At 35.6% G+C, this 22,837-nt stretch overlaps 1 protein-coding gene across 2 annotated transcripts in view; it reads right to left on the bottom strand.

Moving 5' to 3' along the window:
- Positions 1 to 22,362, bottom strand: part of LOC117231367 — a 205,144-nt gene extending 182,782 nt beyond the window's left edge. The window contains exon 1 of one of the 2 annotated variants that reach the window (XM_033489759.1): positions 21,695 to 22,360. In XM_033489759.1, coding sequence (XP_033345650.1) covers positions 21,695 to 21,746 — 52 coding nt within the window. In that variant the 5' untranslated portion in view covers positions 21,747 to 22,360. Of the gene's footprint in view, positions 1 to 21,694 lie in introns of both variants that reach the window. The other variant, XM_033489767.1, reaches the window with a different exon arrangement.
- Positions 22,363 to 22,837: the final 475 nt, after the last annotated feature.

Raw genomic sequence — 22,837 nt, forward strand, 5'->3', positions numbered from 1 at the left:
CATAGGATTTTCCTACGTGCCCCGCGTCGCCGTTCCGGAATCGTTTCTATACCTTTATCTCTGTAAAACATCTCATATCGTTTGAAATATATCAGAATACGAAGAGAGCAGTCCCTAGGAAAGCAAACGTCCAGTATAAGAATATCAGCAGTTGTCAGCAGATTTAATGCAACATCTTAGTATAAAAATCACTCATTTAGAATCTTTCTAAGAAAAAACTATAGAAATATTTCTACCAACATATTGTATATGTATTTGACATATCAAACTTAAAGGAAAGGAGTCTTTTTATGGCTTGCATAATTTAGCTAGTAATATAGATTCTTTGAAAGTATTTAAATAATCAACATTTTAGAAGCATATCGTTTTATAGCCTCCATGATTTTGCGTATTTTGCCTATCTAAAATAAGAGAAAGGACAATAAAGGTTCTTAGTCAAGACGAATTAGACAACAGAATAAAAATACAAAGCCAGTAATTTAAAAAATGACGGCGCTTTACCCTAGAAACACGTAGAAATACTCGCTAGATATTTTAAATGCGAACATCATTCAAATAGGATTTAACACGAATAATTCGTTGTTAATAAGCAAAATGGTATATAAAAGGAGCCACGGTTCTATTTAAATAGCTTCTATCTATATTCCGCGCGAAAAATGCCTTCTACCTTAGTATATTCATGCTAAATTCGTTCTGTTATGAGAGGTAATATAGTATTCTCAGGATTAAAATGTTAATAAATATGGCAGTACAGGTAGGACGATATTAGATTTAACTCTATCCCGAAGTTTCCTGCGAAATACGTACTCCAATAAATTACAACGTATGGTACAACACTACACACTTCTTATGGATTAAACTTAAACACTTTTCATGGCCTATTCACAGCTAACTTTTTAAACTTTAAAACCTGTGCTAATTTTTTACGTATAGTTTACACTTTCCCGTAGAAAAAATCCTGAAATTCAAGAGACACATTACAAAGTTACGTACAACTGCCATAGCCTTCAACGTTTATTAGCAATAACCGTGTTATTTCACGTTAAACGAAAGTGTAACATTCGACGATATAATATTCCAAAAATTTTATCTGCACGTTTATTGCAAAGCATGACAAAACTTTCCTATTATTTCCTTAAATTCTTGCATGGGATATAATAAAAAATAATGCTTCCATGTGTTTTACTTTCAAAACGGCATTAAAATTCATGAAGTAAAACGCACACGTTTCTCAAAGCAGATTTTTAAGTAAATTTTTTTAGGAATGCTACGCTGTACACGTTTCACGTTGATTTATGATATTAAAACATAGAAGCTCTTCGATTTATAAATATATAACATTAGTAATTAATATATAAACAAAATTGCTTTTCTTCTAAATAGATACATAGAAAATGAAACTAAAGAAATAGGTAAAAATCCATGTCTCCTAAAATCAACACATCCGTTAAGAATAAATCCACTTTTTCATAATACACAGGAAAAACGTATTCGGTAGAAATATAAAATAGAACACGGTCCACATGATTGTACGAACGGACTCAACCATTTATAAATTCCGTTTGTGCTGTAGCTGTAAAATGTCCCAATGGTAACCTATAATTTCTTTAACAAACCAAATGCTTTACGAGATACTATAAGATTGTAATTATTGGTGACACAAAATAAGAGAGTATAACAGAGCGAAGTGGGTGATTGTGCCCTCCTTGAGAAAGACAGATTCAAATAACGGAGTCCCTTTCTGTTCGAAAGGGAGATCATAAATTTCTATATAAAAATGCACAAAGAGCTGATCGTTCAGTGACTTATTCAAACTGAACTACTTTTATTAAAGCATCCTTTTGAAAGGGTTACATATTAATTGTAGTATTTAATTAGCTTCTTTCTCGACCCCTAGAAATGTAAAATTCTGTAAAATTTCTACAGAACGTAAACAACATTACGGTTGAAGTCCCTTAATCTCCTTAGCCTTTTATAAAAGTATCCAGATTATTCTCAGTTGTGAATATGCTCGTTCCTATCTTCGGACTACTATATTTTTAAATTACTTTCACTTTCTGCTTTATTACAAAGAAAAAAGACAATAATAGGTTCAAACATGATTCAAAGTATATGAAACTGTCATTTCTGGAAAGATAATTATTTTTCCTATCAACATGCTTCCTACCTTGTTACAGGTTAAAAAGTATGCAAATTAGATTTTATACATTCTTTTAGATATTATTAGTTATTAATACAGAATTGATATGAGAAAATTATAGGCGATATTAAAACATTAATATTCGAATTACATACATCGTATATAATTATTATTATAACGAAATATAACTTCTGTCAATATGCGTTTCAGTACATAGATAACTCAGGAATATGTATCTGCATTTATTCAATATTCGATCAGCATATTTATATATTTCATCCATAAAGAGAATTACCGTTGTTATAAGTTAATGAAAATAAAGCTTTTACAAGTAAGATATTCCATTATGTGAAATGAATTAATTTACTTCTGTCATTGAAGTCGATTCTCGCCTCCCAGACTAATTTAATTTTATTTTTGATGCATTACCCATTTTCCTGTTTTTCAGTAATGACCTTTCATAATGTTATCAGGCTTTTATTACAGGTAACGATAGTAACACATTATATGATGCTATAATGTAAGGATATCATTGTACCTTTTGAACAAAATTTTAATTTTTAAAATAAGATCTCATACGCATTTACAAATTTTTAAATTCCCAGATATTCTTTGATGTGTATTTACTTTAATTCATCGATGATCAAGTAGCGAAATAGCGAGTAAAACTCCTGTAAAGCATAATAATATTGTTTTACGAAATTGCGCATAATATACTAAAATAAAAATATTTTACAAATTGCAAAAGATATATCATATTTATAAGAATGTATGTCAATTTTTATAAACTACACAAAACTGTATATCCAGATAGAAATGAAAGGACGATAAATAGAATATTCAGCTAGTGTTTGGGATCCCTATTTAAAAAACAGAACTTAATAACGTAAATTGACAAGGAAGAAATTACAAATAAAATGTCTCTATACTCAAACTACGCGTGTTAAAATCTTCTCGGTACAGCTACGCTTAATCAGTAATAACATATACCCATTAATTTTCACAAACAATTATATCAAGAGTAATACTCTCCACAAACAAATACTTACGCGTCCTTTCATATTTAAATTAATGTAAATTTCATTTGTCTCGCTATATCAACACTTTAGACGCTTCTATATATCCGAAATCTAAAGTTGGAACATGGCAACGTGTAAAAAACTTTTTGATTTATTTCTGCATAGAAGATTCGCTCGTTATCGCTTGTTCCGCTTTCCATGTACTTTCCTGTAGCACTGAGCAGCAAGAGGTTGAACAGCAATAACACGAGTAAACATATGGCAACGTATTAATAATAGACACAAAGAAGTTTCCTGTAACCTTAGCGAAGTAGTTCGTGGAAAGATAACGCTATCGCTGATCCACCTACGAAAGCTAATGCGACAAGATGAGAGACTATGAGCTGAGAAACAGCGGAGTGGGTGGTGGTGCGCGCCTAATTTCCGGTTCGCTGCACAGGTTGACTCATTTTTGCATAATGCAGCCTAATAAGGGCTAATGAATGAAATGCTGTAACCCCCGATGTTGCGCAAATTGGATTTACACCACTTGCTATTCCTCCACTTTCACCTCTGCTGGGTTCAGCCCACCCCTTGTCATACTTGTAATCTCTCCATCCTCCTCTATTTCTGTTCACCCTGGGTTTTCCCCACCATCCATCCCATCCCTTGCATATTTGCATACTTTATAATCTACGGTACCATAGTTCACGGGGGCGAATTCTGCGAATTCCACCACGTGGAGGAAACTTATCTCGAAGAGTGCTACGATTTACGGGCAAACGAGGTCGACTCTTTCGCTTTTTTTTTCACCTCTTCTTCGCCCCTTCTTTTTTTTAATTATTCCCTTCAACCCCGTTACTCTGACCTTTTCTCTGCTCTCTTACCCTTCATCGCTCCATTACTCGCTACGCTTCCGGTTTGCTTCCGAAGGAAACAGGCACGAGGAAAATCGCTACCACTTAAGGTAAGAAGTTCTTTTGCTCGCGAAACGTTGCTTGATCGACGCATACATGCCCGTGAGTGTAAAAAGTTCGATGGATCGTGGATGTTGAGGCAGCAAGGAAAATCAATTACCCGCACGATCGAAAGGTGTTGCTGGCCCAGATTAAATACTCCAATCACTCGGATCGATTCGTATAAAAGTATAAACACGTTTCATTCGATTAACAATTTTGGTAAGATGATCTGACCTCCTTGTTCGGAATTGGCTCAACGAAACGCAGTTTATTCGATTGAAGTAAAGAAAAAGAAAAGAAATAAGAAAAGGAGGAAGGTTTAATCTCGCGGTGGTTTTCTGTTTTGACCGGAACATGCAGGCAGTTAGGAAGAGTGTTTTAAAGTTCAGGATAAACATAGGTCTGAAAATGAAGCCCAGCCGAGCACCGCGTGGTTTTTCTGTTCCGCCACTTCAAATGGCTTACCTGCCTTCTATTCAACGTAAATTGCGCGAAAACAAAGGTCTTCCAGTTGAAACTCCCTCGACTTCCCTTCCGAAAAGTCTCAAATATATAGCTATCCTCATAAATGATCGACGATTTAATGTATAGGATAGGGCGGTGATCGTAGTATAAGGAGATGATTCTTCGTCGAAAAATAAGAAAATTGCTATACAATTTTTCATTGGAACTTTCGTTTTCACAGAAATCGACTTTAGAGATTAATAAAATTCGCAAACGACTGAATACGATTTGATTGTTGTGTTTTTTATTACCTTTCTTTATTTGACTTCGTGTTTACAAACATCGTCTATGATAATGTTTTATTGCGGAAAATGGCCAGGCAGTTACATGTACCGCAGAGGTCATATCAGTTACTTTCTCCTCAAACACACGATAGCGAATAACTGAGATAGAATCTTTTGAGGTAGAATATTACTCTTATATATGTGAAAATATCAAATTGACGTACCATTCCAACTAACCAAATTGTTAGTACGCACGATACTTTTAAATATTATAGGAATCTACAGAGACTATCAAGTTATTACTATTTGATTAATTTCAATAGATATGCTCCGAACAATCTCTAATAACAATATATACAATTCACAGCAAATCATTCGATTGAAACCACATTTATCTGACGATCTGTGGCGATCTACGATTATTTGATAAAATGATAGACATATATATATTCAGTTATTTGCTCTTGTAAAGGAAAATCTAAATTTCTCTTTATCCATTTTAATTCGAATTAATTCTACTAACTACTGAAAGACTTGTATATTGGATTAATGTAACGTTTCATTTCCAACTTTTTTCTTTTTCAGTCAATTTACATTATTCAATTGTATTATTTAACTTTATAATTATGCAAGAGAGTTCTTAGAATTTACTTCATGTTTTTCTCCTCGTAATTTCTTCTTCTACCTAACTTTGTACATTTTGAACAAACAAGAATTCTTATAGTACAGTGTTAAACAATTTTTTTCTATTGTGAATATTCTATTTGTATCTCCAACTTGTCTTCGAATACCACTTGTACTTTAATTTTATTTTTTAACAGTATTAAGGTTTCACGATATGAATTAATTCAGATAATTTTAACCATATTTATAGATGTTTTATTTTAGTGGTAAATTGAATCAAAGCACGAGCTTTGATCTCTGTGAACAGCATCTGCTGCATCTCATCCATAAAATACTTCGATATCTAAAAGAGGTGTACGCTACGTTACCAGTAACGCTTGCGTAATTGCTATTAGATATTCTTTTCAGACGCGTACTTATATGTCGGTGTATAAATACGGAAGTTTAATCTTCGTTTAGAATCTTTAAGGAAAAATTTACTTCGTGACATTTCATAACTGCGACATATCAAAAACTGGATCACAAATGAATAAGAATCTTCACCTCGTTGCACTTGAAAAATTGCATCAAGTTTATCTCTTTCATTCTCTGTTTTCATTGACACATTTTTTACTAGAAAATAATAAAGCTCTTACACAAATTTTCTAAATTACTTTGGATATCGAAATGACAACCCGGATAATAATAATCTAAAAACACTATGTGAAGTAACGTAAATTATTTCAATTATTTCGTTCATACAAGCAAATTAACGTGATCTGAATAACGATCGTGTGTTGTTTATGTATATTTAGCATATAACGTTATTTAATACTGTGAATCTGAGAACATGGAAAATATTATTTCTGTATACTATTATGTTATTTCTGTTTATTTAATAAGTTTATTTAATAATTTATTTAATAATTTATTTAATAATTTAGAAATCTTCCTATTAATGTTTCTAGATGATTAGATTAATTTAAAATATTTTTAAAATCTATCGTATTATGTGTTCCCTACATATAAATGCAAATAAAACAAAAATAATTCTAATATATAAAAGTGGAAACCCTAAAAAGTTAGGACCAAAATTTTCTAAAGATAGGCCCAAAAAATCATTATAATAATGAATCCCCTATTAGACCCAATCACCATTGTTATGTCCTGTAACGTTTTACAACGTGTTTTACACATTTCTGATATAAAATTAATTTAATGTGTCAAAATTAAGCACAGAAAGATACGCTTCTAGTATCTTATATCTATCTCCGTTTAAGCATATACAAATCTTTCATCAAACTAATTCTCATAAGAACCCTCGTGGCTCCCCTAGTTCCCGACAGTCAGCCCCTTCTTCGTCGGCTATACAAGTTTGGATCCATTTGTAAGCGGGCGATAAAAGAGCAGACTACGCTCCACGTTCGTAGAGCAAACATTGACTATAGCCCGTTAAGCAACATAAACTGAGCTTTGGGGTTAAAGAAAATACGTTCACCGATGAGTTGCTTCTGTTAACGACTTGATAATTGTCTAAACGTTACCGTTACGCAACTTAAATTATCCATCTGAAATTTGCCTCTCTGAAATATTAAAGACGCGTCAACGCGGTTCTTTGGTCTACTACAAACTGTAACGTTTGTTTGAATCGAATATCCTTATGCAATGATAAATAATCTCGTATTTAGTACTTGGTTAATCATTTATATAAGATTTACAACTGTCGATAACAGTAACGAGTATTGCATCGTAGACGAAGTACAGAATGTGTAGAATATAGATCTGTCACCCATTTTTGTGACACACTTCGAGGAATGTAACATAGATTTAGTCAATAATTATAGCATTACATGCAAGGCTAATGAGGTCCGAAGAAATTTTCTTTGTCGTGAAGGAATATATGTATAATGTATACATATTTAATTCTTTAGTATGGCAAGACTTCCATTGTAGCGAAAACGATAGTCGTATCTTATGAGGAACGAAATTTTTAAGTATTTTTGGCAAGGATTGAAAATAGTTATGATACCAACTTAGGTTATTAAAGCAGTTATGTTGAACCTATATTCTGAATAATTCCTGCAAGTTGGCAGAAAATACCAACGAAATTGTATATTTTTGTAGAATACGAATAAAACAATAAAGCGGAGTAAGATAACAAATTTGTTGTATAAGCAGAGTATTGAAAAACAATAACGTGTAGTCGACATTAAATACAGAGCGCACTGCATATTTATAATTTTGAATTCTCGGAAATAGTTTCATACTTGTCGATTCTAGTATCGTTATGTCTAGGATCATTATGTAACAGAATCGATTCATTGATTGAATTTCTAGTGAAATCTTTTGTAAGTGTAAGTACGTGAATCTCTTGAATGGGCGCACTAATCTTGCGAACAAGTCGCTTTGACGGTGTCGAATTAGGGCTATAATATCAATATGCTCGATGATTGTCAAATGAAATCCCAGTAGGTCAGTCGTGATATGCTTGGCGACGACAACTCTCAATTAACGTTGAAATTGTCAACGTTCTTGACAAGTGGATTGTCTACTACAAGGTTGCAGGATTATTGATCTATTTTGTGGTAAAATTGATCACACCCTTGAGATGTCCGGATACCGAGAAATCTCAAATTTCAACTAAATTACAGAAATATCTGATATTTCTGAAATATATTTTTTACTAACTTGACGCTGGTTAAATATTCCAGATTGAAAATAGTTATTCTTCTGCATGATCTATCATGAAAAGCTTTCTTTCATCTTCTACGAAACGAAAATATTTCAAATCTCTTATGACGGAGTAAATACATAGTGGTATATTGGAGTTTCAGAAATGAGATCCTTTGAAGCTTTAAACTACCCAGAGGTTCAACAGGCAAAAAATGCATGGAAACGATTACTGAAATTATATTCCTCGATAACTTTCTGTTTGAGTAGATATTTTGAATGAAAATTATTCACACTGTTTAAAAAAATGTACACGAATAATACTGTAATAAAATTCTTATTTATTTCCAAAATAACCACTGCATGGTTAACGAAATTGTCTATTATGACGTTTAAATATTTCAAAAGGATCTGTCAAAAGTTTCTCGTTAATAAAGATAAATATTCGTAACCAAATAAAGACTAATTTAATTCTATACACTTCGAAATAAAAAGCTACGTCGGAAATAGAATTTTCTCTTGCATATACAGGGTGGTTGGTAACTGGTGGTATAAGCGTAAAAGGGGTGATTCTACGCGAAAAAAGAAGTCGAAAATATAGAAAAAAAATTTTTTTTTTATTTTTCCATCGAGACAACGATCTACAGTGAGATCCGTTATAACGTACCGCACGCGTCCCGAGCGAAAATTCAAAGTCGATTTTCTCGAAAACAAAGCCTCAAACGAAAAATTTTTATTTTATATTTTCGACACCCCCTTTCCGCTTGTACCGCCAGTTACCAACCACCCTGTATACTAACCCACCTTTTCTATAAAATAACTTTAAAAGGTTGTGCACGGAAGTATAGTAAAATAAAGTACTGCCTACATCGAGGAAAGAAAATAAATAGTTTCTACTAATCGTATCATATCTTACATCATGGTATCTTGTCTCGATACTCTTGTCATAATATTACATACTCCATCTCCAGCAATTTCTTAGCGAATACACCGTCGCACCTCGCATAAAAACACATCCTTAATGAAATACAAAAATATTTAATATAAGAATGAATTATTATTATTGTAGTTTGACGAAACAGTCGTAATCGTATAGTAATATGTATTCTGAAATCTGGTTCGTCTACCAAAAGCCAAACAAATATTGATGAAATTATGAAATCCATGATTTTTCCATTTCAATTAAATTCAAGAGATTTATATCGTACTTTCAATACGAGCAACTATTCTACATGCAAGAAAGAAGAAAAACAGCAACTGCTAATCGTATCTTATATCACGGTATCCCGTCTCAATAGAACATGGCCTATCTTTAGCCCAACTTCTTAACCAGCACACCGTCTAAAACTTCTCATCGCAGTAGGAACGCTATCAAATCTCCTAACCCCGATTATTACGATCATAGAGGAGACTAAGTAAACGGTACCGCCCGTGCAAGACGATCCCGTTTCGAATTCACACTCGCTTCCACATTGGTAAGTGGCCCTGTAGACATTAGCTTTCGCGCTTCGGGATTTTGTCGGAGCAAGAAGGGCGTGGCTCCTAATTGAAAGGGGATTAATTAACGCGCGTAGACGGTAAGAAAACCTCTCGTTGTTCGAAAGTCACGAATGCTTCCCTCCGCCCCGCGGGATTTTCTCTCGAATTATGCACACGGGGTTTCTCATCCTGAGCTCGTATTTCCTTGAAAAACGCGTGGGAACACAGCTACCGTTGTGCCAGTGAAGGTGAACGAGAGAAAGAAAGAGGCGAACCGGTTGCATGGAAAAATAGGAGATGGATGGAATTTTGATAACGTCAGAAGAGAACATGTTTTACCGCAACAACCGCGATATTTCCTCTCGCAGTTATACCTAGCCAAGAGAAAGAATTGACCATGCTACTCTTAGGCTAGCACATTGCCTCAGAACGATTTAAAGAGGTATTCTACCGTGAACCTTTAAGGAAATTGATTTTTTGGGAGCGCGGGGAGGAGGGCTTTTTTTAAAGGGCATGTGATTTTAAGAGTACACGTATAAAATTCTATGTATGGATTAAAATCATTATTATATTGTCAAGTATATTGGAAAAGTTCTGAAATTTTTTCCCCTCTTTGCATTTTAAGGTTAATTTAGAATCTTATATTATTACGTTAAGGAACAGATATTTCTGACAATTTTCCATAGATAGAGTAAAAATAAAGCTTTAATTCACTGGAACATACAAGAAAGGATTTAATTTAAACAATAAAGAAAAGAAATGTAGAAGAGAAGTAAAGAAATGTGATTTTCATTATAGAAGAATGAGTTAATGAAGATGAAAACTGTATTCCCAATTAATTTTCTACCAGAAGCACAAAGAGTACGATTAAATCAGCGGTTGCATTTCAACTTGATTACATGTAGTAATGGCTAACACAAAACATAATTAATTCCCTAACATACTACTGACATGTGTGCAAAACGTTACTAATGTAATTATACTTCCACTAGCATATTTTACATTTTTCTGTAAATCAATATGTGTGTAATGTTGCTTGTTTTACGACGTGCAGCATGATAGTATCTAATATCACACAAATACAAAAATGAAATAAATATTTTCGAAATCGTATAACAATACATTCATCGGGAATGGCTAGAAAATTGTACTAAATTAAAAATTGTAATAATCTCTTTATTTTTATACTCCAGCGGCATTGAATAACACAGTATTAGCAATTACTACTTCGATGATATCATAGTTATTCATAGCTTTCATATTACAGCCATCGATTCAAAAATGATCCCATCATTGCGCGGAAATGTAAAAAATTTTCAAAACCTATTCAGATCAACGTATTAATCATCAGAAAATACAAAGACATTGTTCTCCTCTATTTTTCACGCAAATCATCTATTCATGGCCAAAACGCTGAAAATTAATAGCACGGGTGCGCTATATACTATTGATATAATGTGTTCGTTATCTCTTCGCTGTAAACCCTTGCACAACACTGTGAATTCAAACAGAAAATGTTGAAACACACGAAACGTGCGCGTCGAGAAGTTCTCAGCTTAGAATTTCCTCTGTCAGAGATCTGGAGCGGATCATTTCTCTTGCCGAAATTCAGCGGCGCAAATGGCTAAGAATCATAGTGATGCAAGTCAATTCGTCGCTATTCTTCAAAAAATAATGTTCTATGTTTATGGTTATAAAAAATTTACTATATTTTTCAGATCATGAGAATGTATTTATACGTTTGACTTACAAGTCAACTTTTACGGGCTTATTTTACCAATAAACTTTCCGCAAGTAATTATCATTTTTTTCCACGTTTCAATTTATGGAGTTGACCAAACTGTCTAGTTTCAGAACAACTCAAATGTCGACGTGCACGGTTGTTTCTAACGACGAAACGCGTGTGCACCAGTAGAGTTCACGCGATACGTGTTTCGTCCGAAATTCGCTAAAGTATCCCAATAAAAAGTACTGTGAACCGCGTGGCAGGTTATATCGCGAAAATATCACGTCATACTTTTGCCGCAACTGCGACCCGTAGTTTCTGAACTATCCTGACATTCGGATGGTCTGACGGTAGTCGCGTTTGCTAGAACAGGTCACAAGCCTGGCCAATAAACCGCAGACTCCAAGTTTTCGTTTACGGGAGCATTTTTACAAGCGAGACAATCATTACGCATGTAGGCGGACTCATAATGCGGCGAAATGCTACGAGTATGCGGAAAGTGAGGTAATATCCAACCACGGTCGAACCTGGACGGTTGCTCCTGACACGGTTAAAATATATTCTCTTTCGCGGTTCTAAAAACTGTTCGCTATACAGAAAACTAGCGAATGGATATCTTCGATAAAAAGAGTAAACACCACTGTCTGATAAATATACTAAACGAGTGAGGTTTGCGCCCCTCGTGTTTTAAACGAGATAGGGAACGCTGATGTAGAGACACAAACGGTACAATAAAAACTATTTCGACATAGCTAGAGTTTTTCTAACAAAGAAGAGTGGCGATATTTTTTGAAATATCTACAATTTCTTAAGTTTCTCTACAAAGATTATCTTGTTATAGGTGCTGTCTTCCGATAAAGGGGAAGAGAAAGAGGGAATACTCTTTGAAACGATAAAAATTTCTTATACATGCATGGAAAGACTATTTCGTTATAAGTAGTGTTTTTTGATGGCAGAAAATACAGCGGAGAATATTTTTTGAAGTATGTATGTATTTGAAGTTTTTAAATTTTCAGGAAAATTATCTTTTTAGGTGCACGTTTGAAATCCTTATGGAAGAAATATAAGAACGTAACGAGAGAAAGTTTTTAATTAGTACTAAACTGAGAAGTGTTCGGGAAAGTTGGTTTTAGTATAAATAGTTGTTGAAGATTGTGAAACTAGTAAAATGTTATATATGTTGTGAAAGTCAAAATGAATAGGAGATGACGCGCGGTGAATGTAAAAGATTCATTATACTGTATACTCTTGTACGACTTTTAACAATTATCAATCGGACAATATCTTGAATGATCTTAAAACCACCGAATGAGATACTTGATAACAATATACTACATTATTTGATCTGAATGAATATCAAGCTATACAGTAGTTAAATGACAAATGGATTATACAATAATTATGAATAACATATGATATAATAAGCTATATAAACACGTTTCAAATGTAATTATGACGTGATGGACATTGTACGAAAACATATTGTTTCTCATAATAAATGTTAATAGAATAGAGAGCACACTACACTAAATGCAATCAAAAACAGCTAATAATTCCGAAATATTATAATAGTGGAACGCGGTGGTTCAAAGCAAATAGAATATTCTACGGATAAAACAAAGATCCGATTATATAGTTAATGAAGCCATTTAAAATTTAATTGTATCAGAATTATGGAACGTAAATTATTATTCTTTATACGAATATATGTATATTATATAATCGTCTGGATGTACTTGTGGATGTACTCTGGATGTACAAGATGTGTTTGTCAATTATTTTAATACTTTTCATTTGTGTTAGTTTTCAAATTCCTGTCACATAATCATCATTTCTTCCATAAATTAGGAATCAAAATTACGTAACCAACAATTTTGTCATTCCATAAAGTAGGAAACAAGCTTCTACTAATTTTTTAATGAAAGGGCACGAGTTCGGTAAATTTTTATTAAATCATTACAATGTTAGAAAGTGAAGAAAGTCTTTAATACCACTTCTGTTCTAAACTCATTATTTTTAAATTATTGATGCTCCAAACGGTTGTTAGATTTGAAAAGATTAGATGTATGGTGGGTTCTAGTTAAAATTGTTCATCTCTTCGAATATCTACCATGCCCAATTACAGTGCGTTGGTAAAAGGTTTTGAAGAAAGCAGTGAACCGCAAATGCATTTCGTGATTTTGACTTCTGACGAGACTCAGCCTGGTCTTCAACATCTCCCGCCATAAAAGAAACGAGAAAACTTTCTTGCTTACCTAGTCCATCCAAATAAATGCGAATATTAATTTTTTAATGTTTCCTATTTCACGAGTATATTTCGAAACACGACACACGTGAAAAGCTAAATACAGAAATCATTTGAAATCAATCGAGTACTACGTGACAAAAACGACCAATACCTTCAAATCTAAAATTTGTTTATCTTGTCGAGAATAATGCAACTTAATTCACAACATCGAATCGATGTTATAAACATAACTTATTGTCGAATGAAAAGTAACCGGTTCTATAAAAATCATTACCACCAATACCAATTGAGCATCGACAATTGATGACTTAATTAGATATAATTCTCCTCCAATATAGTTACAAATACACTTACATTTATATAATATAACGAACATTCTGTTTAACAAAATCGAAAATTTATAACGAGCCGAAATTAAAAATGCTAAAATATTCGTTTACTGTCCCGGTCGTCTTTGTTACGAGACCTTCAATTATCATTTCTATTTCCATCCAAAAGGAAACACCGACTATCTATCTCAATGACACGACGCACTTTCCGAATGAAGGATCAGAAGAAAGGGTGATCATAGACGATCCCATACAAAGCCCTCGATGCGATTTCCTGTTCGAGATTCTAATGATAATAATCTCTCACTGTTGGCTAGGAATGTCGTGTCGTATCAGCGTGCACGCTCATACACGTCAAATCGTTTATTATCGCATTCGCGCCAGTTGGACATTCGTGTATATTATTAAACCATCTTCACTCTCGATGTACGGCGCACCGTCTCTTTACGTTCACGGACGTTTCTAAAATTACGCGGCAATCTCCCCTTTACTTCGTTTTCCGAGTCTTCTCTTTACGGTCCTCTCGTATCCACTTGCTAGCATTCCGCCGCGTGTTCGCACGTGCGTTTTCATTTGAAACATCCGTGGAAACCCCGCTAAATACCTCTAGCACGCGGATTCTAAAAGCGTAGATCAAAAGCGACACAGTTACGCATATTATTTTGCGATAAATCCTTTCATGGATGTCAACGTGTAATTTTGACAACTGTATTAAATGATAGCGGCAAAGTCAGTTTATTTGCATCTACGTGTGCTGGTGTATTTATCGAACGAGGTTATGTTCGACGATGCTGCGTGCCGAACGATATTGAAAGATTTATTTCGGACACCGTGCTGCTCACTCTGCAGATATAAATTTAAATTTACCAGCCTTTTTTATTCCTTGTCGGCATAATTTTAACGTATCACAGCGCGGATAGCAGGATTTTTATGGATTCATGGGAAATTTAGATATACAGAAATGTCTAAAATATCTAAAGTAAACAATTCGTTATAATATTTCGAATGAGCGAAAAAAATCTCTACGATTCCATCTCTTTGGTTATATACAGAAAATATAAAATTACATAAATATCTGCAGCCTAGTGATTATTTTGTATCGTAAATGTATATTATACAAAGTCTTTATAAAAAGTGATGTTATAACGTTTATCTTTAATTTCGTAAAAAATGATTATTCATAAATTGTTAGCTTTTTGCTACATACAATTTCTTTTTAACCCTTCATATGCAATTTCTTTATTATATACAAAAATAAATGAAATTTGTACGAGGCTATGAAATGCTACAAAATTTCGATTATTCTCGTTTCCAATTAATTCAACTAATAAAGAAATTTTAAGGACACAAAATAAAATTCGATTTCATGTAACACATTTAAGGCTACAAAGGGGTAGATATATGTAGATGCAAGTACGCATTTATCATATCACGTTGAATAAACATTTCTCTACTCACAAACATTTTGCAATCAATACAAACGGCAACGTAAAATGAAAATATTGAAACCTGCAATAAACGAAACTTGTAATTACGTATACAGTTGCTCTTTCATTGTAAAGAGTATTCTTAAAATAAAACGTTCCAAATGTATACACATCAACGTACATTTATACAAATACTAAACATACTTTTAATAAAACATATAAATATTTGATAGAAAAATCAATTATTATTATTATAGTTCGATAGAACTATTTCCAGACCAGAAAACTGATTCATGAAAAGAAAAAATCGAAATAAATGTCGATTAAATTACAGAACATTCATATGATATTTAAAGACAACGTTTTCTATTAAATTCGAGGAAGTTATTTTGTACTGTTTATACGGACAATTGAAAAGGTCGATTCATTAGAAAATTATAGTTTTTTACCAGTTTGCGTTAATATTGTTCATAATACGTATCTACAGGTATCTTTATCGTAAAAATTTAATTTCAATTAACCTTCCTATAATTTGCTGTATGTACATACAAACATATCTGAAGCAGCAAAATCTACGTTGCTTTATTCTTTATTAAGTGAAGTGCTATATTATACAAAAAATATACATCTAATTAATAAATTTTTTATTTCCATGTAAAGATTTCATCACAGTCACAAAATATGTTTATACTTTTAATAATATTTAAGGTTTTCAAGTGTGCATTAAGTTAATTACTCAAAACCTTGTATTTTTATATCCCTATATCCCTATATATACCCATAAAAATAAGATACGAAAGATAATTATGCTTAACTCCATTTAATAGAACGAAAAGAAACAACGCCAAATGTCGCCGATTTATAACACAATTTTCCTTTCAGAAAACTTTCCATTTGCTTCTCTGCGTTAACCAAACAATTACGTCCGGAAGTAGCGAGTACGTTCTTAATAGAACGTCGTAATTCACAGCAAGAATACCTCGCCCATCTAATTGCTTCGCCAACCATCCTGAATCACCTTACACTGGTATAAAGATTCGATCGTGCCCTAAATGTCTCATCCAGTAAAGATTCGATGGATCGAAGTCATTCTCCTGCCACTAACTTTCGGTTAGGTTTCTGTTTCCCACCCTCGCTTTCTCATCGTTACGCGGCTATTCCCACTCCTATATATCCTTATACAATATATCTAAAGATTATTATAGTACATTGCATACCTTACACATGTGAAGCCTACAGGTAAAGAATAGGATAATTTCGTATTCTCCGTAAGAAAACAGTTTTAAAATTCAGTACGATGTCAGATCAATGTCATACTAACAAAATTGTCTTCTTATTTCGTTCTGCAGTTAAACGTGTGTTTCTTTTCATCAAATTAAAAATTTTAAGAATATTGCTCATCATAATATTCATATATTGAAGAGTAATTTACAATTTCTTCATTTCCACTTGCAATTATGTCACATAAAAATTCTTCTATTTAATTATAAAGTAGGGCGTTTTTCTTATTCGCATAGTGATAACATTAATGGATCTTAAAAAGTTTTCTTGTAACAAAATAAAAGAATAATTATACAATTTTTTAAGTTTCATCACTTTTGTATCCAAGCTGCGATATTTTCCTTCTGTGATCTTCGTTTACGTTTTAGACAAAAGAACAAGGCGAAGATAGAGTGTGTGAAGCGTGAATGTAACTACGCACGATAGAAGTTCTCGCGATATCGTGGTCCTTGCCGTGGTCGCTATGCAGGCCGTGGTGACGCGCAGTTGCGCCGCAATGGAAATTCAAGAAAGCTGGTGGGTTCATTCAAGGCACGGCTGTTTTTCCTCTTTCTTTGCCCCGGAGAAGTCCGCGAACCGTAAGATGCATTCAGCGTATCCCGCGGGGACTTTCCCTAGCTAATGCGAGATGAAATTACAGCCCCCCGGGGTTCCGGTCGACAGTCACGCCGTCTACTCGAAAGACACTGGCCTAACCTCTCCTCTCTATCTTTGCCAGCTTCTCTTTCAACTCTTTCTCTACCTTCGCTTTCTTCGTCCTCCCGTGATCCTCCATCCTTTCGGATGCTCATACATACGAAGAGAGGCATTCGTTTCAACTCGTTTGGTCGCTGCTCCGAGCGAACGTTTACCCTTATAAAAAACTTGCCCTTAATCTTCAACGGAAGCCAACCCTTGACTCTGAACAGAGTTTCAAAGAGGAGTTTTCTAGTTATTGAAAAATATTCTCCCGCTTTAACGAGATAACTTGTACTATTACGATCAAAGATTGACAGTACATGATACACCGTGGTCTTTGGAACCGCTCTTGCTCCTCTGACGAAAACAAAAAATTCGAATTCACAAGCATTCAAGAACATTTCCTCGAAAATAGGTACACACCTATGTAATGAAATTTAAAAATTAACAAATAGTAAATTAACCAGTCTGACTCCTAACGAGACACATGATATCTTCTCATTCCTCAGTCATTATATTAAAGAGTAATGGTGTTTCATAATATAAAACAAATTTGACTGTTCCGCACAAAATTCAAGATTGAATTTAAAGATGTTGGATACCGTATAATCTATACTGTGCAATGTCATATGCCTGATATATTTTATGATCAATCATATGCAGCGCGTCCTTTGCTGCTTCTCCAACGATGTATCCTACGCATAGCGCGAAAATGTTTCATTCAAACATGTCGAATGAACGAATCAATTATCGACCTCGAGTTTCATCGAACTTGAACCAATGAAGAATCGATTAACAGAATAATTTGTACGTTATGCGTGTCACTGTTAGTGTTTTATATAGGAGAAACGTATTCGATATTCTTAACTATATGGTACAGCAGTATAGTAAAGTGTTTCCGATTTCTACGGCACGAAGCAATTCTCGAAGGTTTCCAACAAACGCAGCCGATTCTTTATGTGTGTAACCTTATTCTTATTCGTGGAAACGTAAAGCGGAGTTTAAAAAATATTAATAGCATTCTAAAAGTTTGTAACTGGAAAAACGAATGGATTATTAATGACACGAAGAACGTGGACTTATTGCTCCTTTATGTAGCTTTATATCCGCGAGAGTGAAAAAAGCCTGGCTATTATTCGACGTCATTTACATTAATTCAAGCTAAAACTCCTTTCTTCGACGCGGCATCGTGCAAAGAACAATCAAATGTAATTGACGGTACGTTAATTACAAAAGTACACTCATACAGGAACAGCTAACGATCTTCAGAAATTCGCTTAGCAACAAAAACAGAACGACAGCGATGAATAAATTATAAACATCAAAGAAATTATGTATACAGTTTTTGCACCAGCTGGCATTCAAACAAAGCTCGTCAAATGAGAATATGCAACGTGACGTGAACAGGCAGCGTAATTTACAAAGACATGGTTACCTCCAATTAAAATCCAGCTGTTTGTAGTTAAAGATAAACGATATCGTAACAATAACGTTAACGTGTCCAGTTTGGTAAAACTGACAATGTTTGATGCTAGAAATGATGAAACTTCTTCAATCAATTGTACAATATTACACGTTACCAATAATACAAATTCATTAGTATAGCGATGGAACGAACTGTATTTTAATTCAGAAGGTGGTAATTGTATATGAAACAATGAATAGAAAATATAGAATAATATTTTCTCGGTTTCTCGTTTTCGGTCGATGTTGCAAATTTACTGAGCATAACCTATATACAGACGTAATACGTAGAATACGATTACGTCAAAAATCAGGAAAGATGATTTTAATTAACTTTACATGGATCACAAATATCCAGTGGAAAACGTTTCTTTTATTACTTGTCTTTCATCGTATAATACGATGAATAGATACGATATTCCATGAATTGTTAATGTCGATTTAATTGGAGACGAAATTTCCAATAAGAAGATATTACTTTTTATTTTCAGCCACTCTTTCATGTGAATTAATTCAGGGATCATAATGACTCTTTGATAAAATAATAAAATTACCACCCCTGATCGAAGAATTAATAATTCTTCATTTCAAAGATGAGTTAATATAATGAATGAAATTTTACAATTCACAGAACTGTACCTAGGTATTAGTATTAATAGATCCCCTTACGTGATAGTAATAAAATGGATAATAAAATAACATTCGATAAGAAAATTTTAGAAGTTTTACAAAATACAAAGTCAGCTGATTATCCCATCCTACGTAAACATTATGAAGACTTTGTATAATAGAAATTTATAATCTTGTCGTTTGCCAATTCATTAATATTATCTATCGGTAAACAATTATATAAGAAAGCTAATTGTAGTAATTATAAGTAGCTAATTATAACAGCTTCGCTCTTACAGCCATCAGCTGTGAAGCAAGTTGCCAGAGAATACAATCGAGTATATACTTTTACTTGCGATCGCTAGACCAAACTCATCTATCACACCAGTAAAGTTGCCGGCGACCACTTTGACGTTTCTCGTACTCGTGGATTAACTCGTGTCATTTTCTCAAGATCGGTAAGGCAGTCCTCGATTATTACCGAAACTGATAGCGGGTACGCTTGGCTAATACGCGCGTCGAGGAGTTTCAAGCAGCGTCGGCAGTAAAGAGAGTTGCCCGCTTCAGTTAAGTCACTCTGTAAAGTTTCCGCGAGAGAGGTACAGCCATGGCCCGTTAATGTGTCGTAAATCGTTGCTTTCGCTCCGTGCACAAGTCAACCACAGAGATTACACTCGACCAAGGCAGTCAAAAGTGATTCTCTCTCTCTCTCTCTTTCTCTCTTGGTTCAGCTTAGTCAAGTATCCGGTCTTAACAATGTACAAGGCTGAGCGTGGATTCTCCTAGTCTCGAGTATCCGTACCGTGAAAAGGTAGCTTTAGCTCGTTTAACAGCGATGGGACGAGCGAGGCTTCCAGAAGGAGGCGACTGCAACCGTTGCAAATAGTCGAAAAAGCAAGGCCCCGGAATCAAATGAGTTTACACAACGACGATGACGACAACGAAGTTTCGTGAGTGTAATCAAGCTAGGGATCGAGAAACACGGTGAAAAGGGAATTGCCACACGGGCTAAGGGATAACCTTCTTCTCTGCGATTTGAATTTCCGCCCAAAGGCAAACGAGCCAACACCCCAAATGAGCGCACGGCTCCTAGGGATCATTGGTCGTACGTCGATAGAGAAAACTCGATAAATGCCGACGCAATAGTTTCTTAATTACAAAGAGACTCGTTAAGGTTTGTCCATTAGATAGGATATTTCGCTTTCGGGATAGAATGGGTAAAGAAGAGAGGAAGATAGAGGCCAGTGCACCGAGATATCGAGCCACGACAAAGAGCACCGCTACGCGTAGAAATCGTTCCAAAGAGAAATGAAATCGATTTGCATTTCCAAAGAACTCTGATTGTATGGAGCACCGGAATTTCCTTTGCCAATTTCGAAATCATTACTCGGTCGTTGCAGGCTATTCGTACGAAATCATCGAGCAATTTCACGTTACGGATATAATCGTAGTTCACATATGTATATATACAGTACGTATGTCGAATGGAATATCATCTGAAATAGAAAAATGAAGAATAATTGCGAACGCGGTAGACTGCACCAGCGTATTACCGCAACAAAGTTCGTGGACCAATGTGACTTGGTATCTCCTCTAGCTTCTTCTTCGTACGATTCGCACGGGAGAAGAGCCACTAGAGGGTTCTTCGACGCTCTTTGTCCTTCGATGCAAATAAACGTACATCTCCTTCACAATTTCACCTCGATACCTATATCTCGACGATAGAAAGCACAAGATCCACGCGTTCTCCCTTGGAGAACAATTTCAGTAAATCAGCTGGGACAATAACGAAAAGGTACAAAGCCACGCTCCTTTCAACATTGTTCCTTGTAACTCCTTTGCACACTTGGTTTCAGAAGCAAAAAATATTTCTTTGCTTAACGGAGCTTCGCGAGCTCAGCGTATTTCCTTTTGTCTCCTCGCCTCGCGCTTCCGGCGTAACGATGAAAAAAGGATTCCGCGACAGCACAAACAAAATAGTGTCAACAGTCGTCGTAAGACATATTTTCCCCGCCATTTTATTCTCTCGCTTTGCTCAGTCACGTTCCTTTTTTTTTGGAACCACCAGCTGACCAAGGGTACGGAAGAAACGACGACGCCCCCGTCGCGTTGGCGAGATGCCGGACAACGCGCTAAGAAAAAAAGTAACGGCACCGTGTCACACGACAATGTTTCATCCGGCACGAGAGGGAGAGAGCCGATGATCCTTGTCATTTTGTCACATTAGACGCGATTACTCGCGTCCCACGCGCCAACACACACTCAAACACGCATCGTGTTTCACATATGTATTTTCTACTTCCGTATGTTTATCCAAATACGAATGAAACGCGATGGCGACTCGCGACAGCTTACCTGATATCACGAAGAAAGCGAATGCTGCTTTTAGCCACAGGTGGCGAGTCATCTCGAATCCGCGGATAACCCCTCTTTTTTTTGTCTCGATCACTGGTCTTTGTGTTCACACTAGCACACCACTCGCGTATTTATGTTTCCGTTACGTTGATTACGAAAACATGGAAAGTGTGGAGAATCTTTGGCAACGCATCAATGTACGTTATAAACTGACAATTGATTTATAGCGGTCTCATGAGATAGTCATGGTACACAAAGTGGACGGTGAACGCCACCGTTTTTGCCCGAACGAAACCCGTCACTACACGTTGTCTCCGAAACGAAACGTCAAACTCACCGTGCGCAGCGTGCGGTAGCGACTGATCGCAAAACTACGCTGCCGGAGGATCGCGGCGGTGGCGACAGCGGCGATTCGAATCGCCGTGAACCGCGAGACGGAGGGACGTTTAATTTTTCCTTCACGTGGCCGCGACACGCGAGATCCAAACTCTTTCTCGCAGCAGTGTAACGCGCGAACAGAAAATACGATCGATGCCGTATCGGTCGGCGAACGTTATCGATCACCGTTTGCGGAGCAACGCCACGAGCACCAGAAGAGATTTTAAGCACTGTTGACAGGGTAATTGCACGTATATCTGCACTGGATTGCGACAGACGAGACTGAGCGTCGCCGCGCGAAGCTGTTCCGCCGCGAGCCGCGCGTGCGCAGACCGCCCTTCTATCCCCACCACTGTGCTTCGCCCGAACCATCCGAAAGATCTCGCGTCTCTTTCGCTCTGTGCCGTTTCTCGCTCGTGCTCGTTCGACGAAGACCATCGCCACTCGCCCTCTCTACACGCACACGATCAACGGGTCGCGCCGTGATCTTATTCCACACCTCCCTTCGGGGTGAGACGAAAACGCGAACACAGAGGGGGAGAAAGAGAATCCAAGCCCTCTGGATTCAATTTGCCGACCGAAACTTTTTGTTGAATAAGGTTTGTTACGTATCATCATTCAGTCGCATTAGGGCCATTGTCGAGCCACGGCTTTCTCCTCTTGATCTAACTAAAGACGTTATACTATATTTTCTAGCGCCTGTAACGTCTCCGTCGACGGCCGGCCGAGGCGACGTTGAATGCTATCCGGCAAACCGCAAACGTA

Source organism: Bombus vosnesenskii, unplaced genomic scaffold (assembly GCF_011952255.1).
Source record: "Bombus vosnesenskii isolate JDL3184/JDL3185 unplaced genomic scaffold, Bvos_JDL3184-5_v1.1 scf7180000013263, whole genome shotgun sequence".
Taxonomy (NCBI): Eukaryota; Metazoa; Arthropoda; class Insecta; order Hymenoptera; family Apidae; genus Bombus; species Bombus vosnesenskii.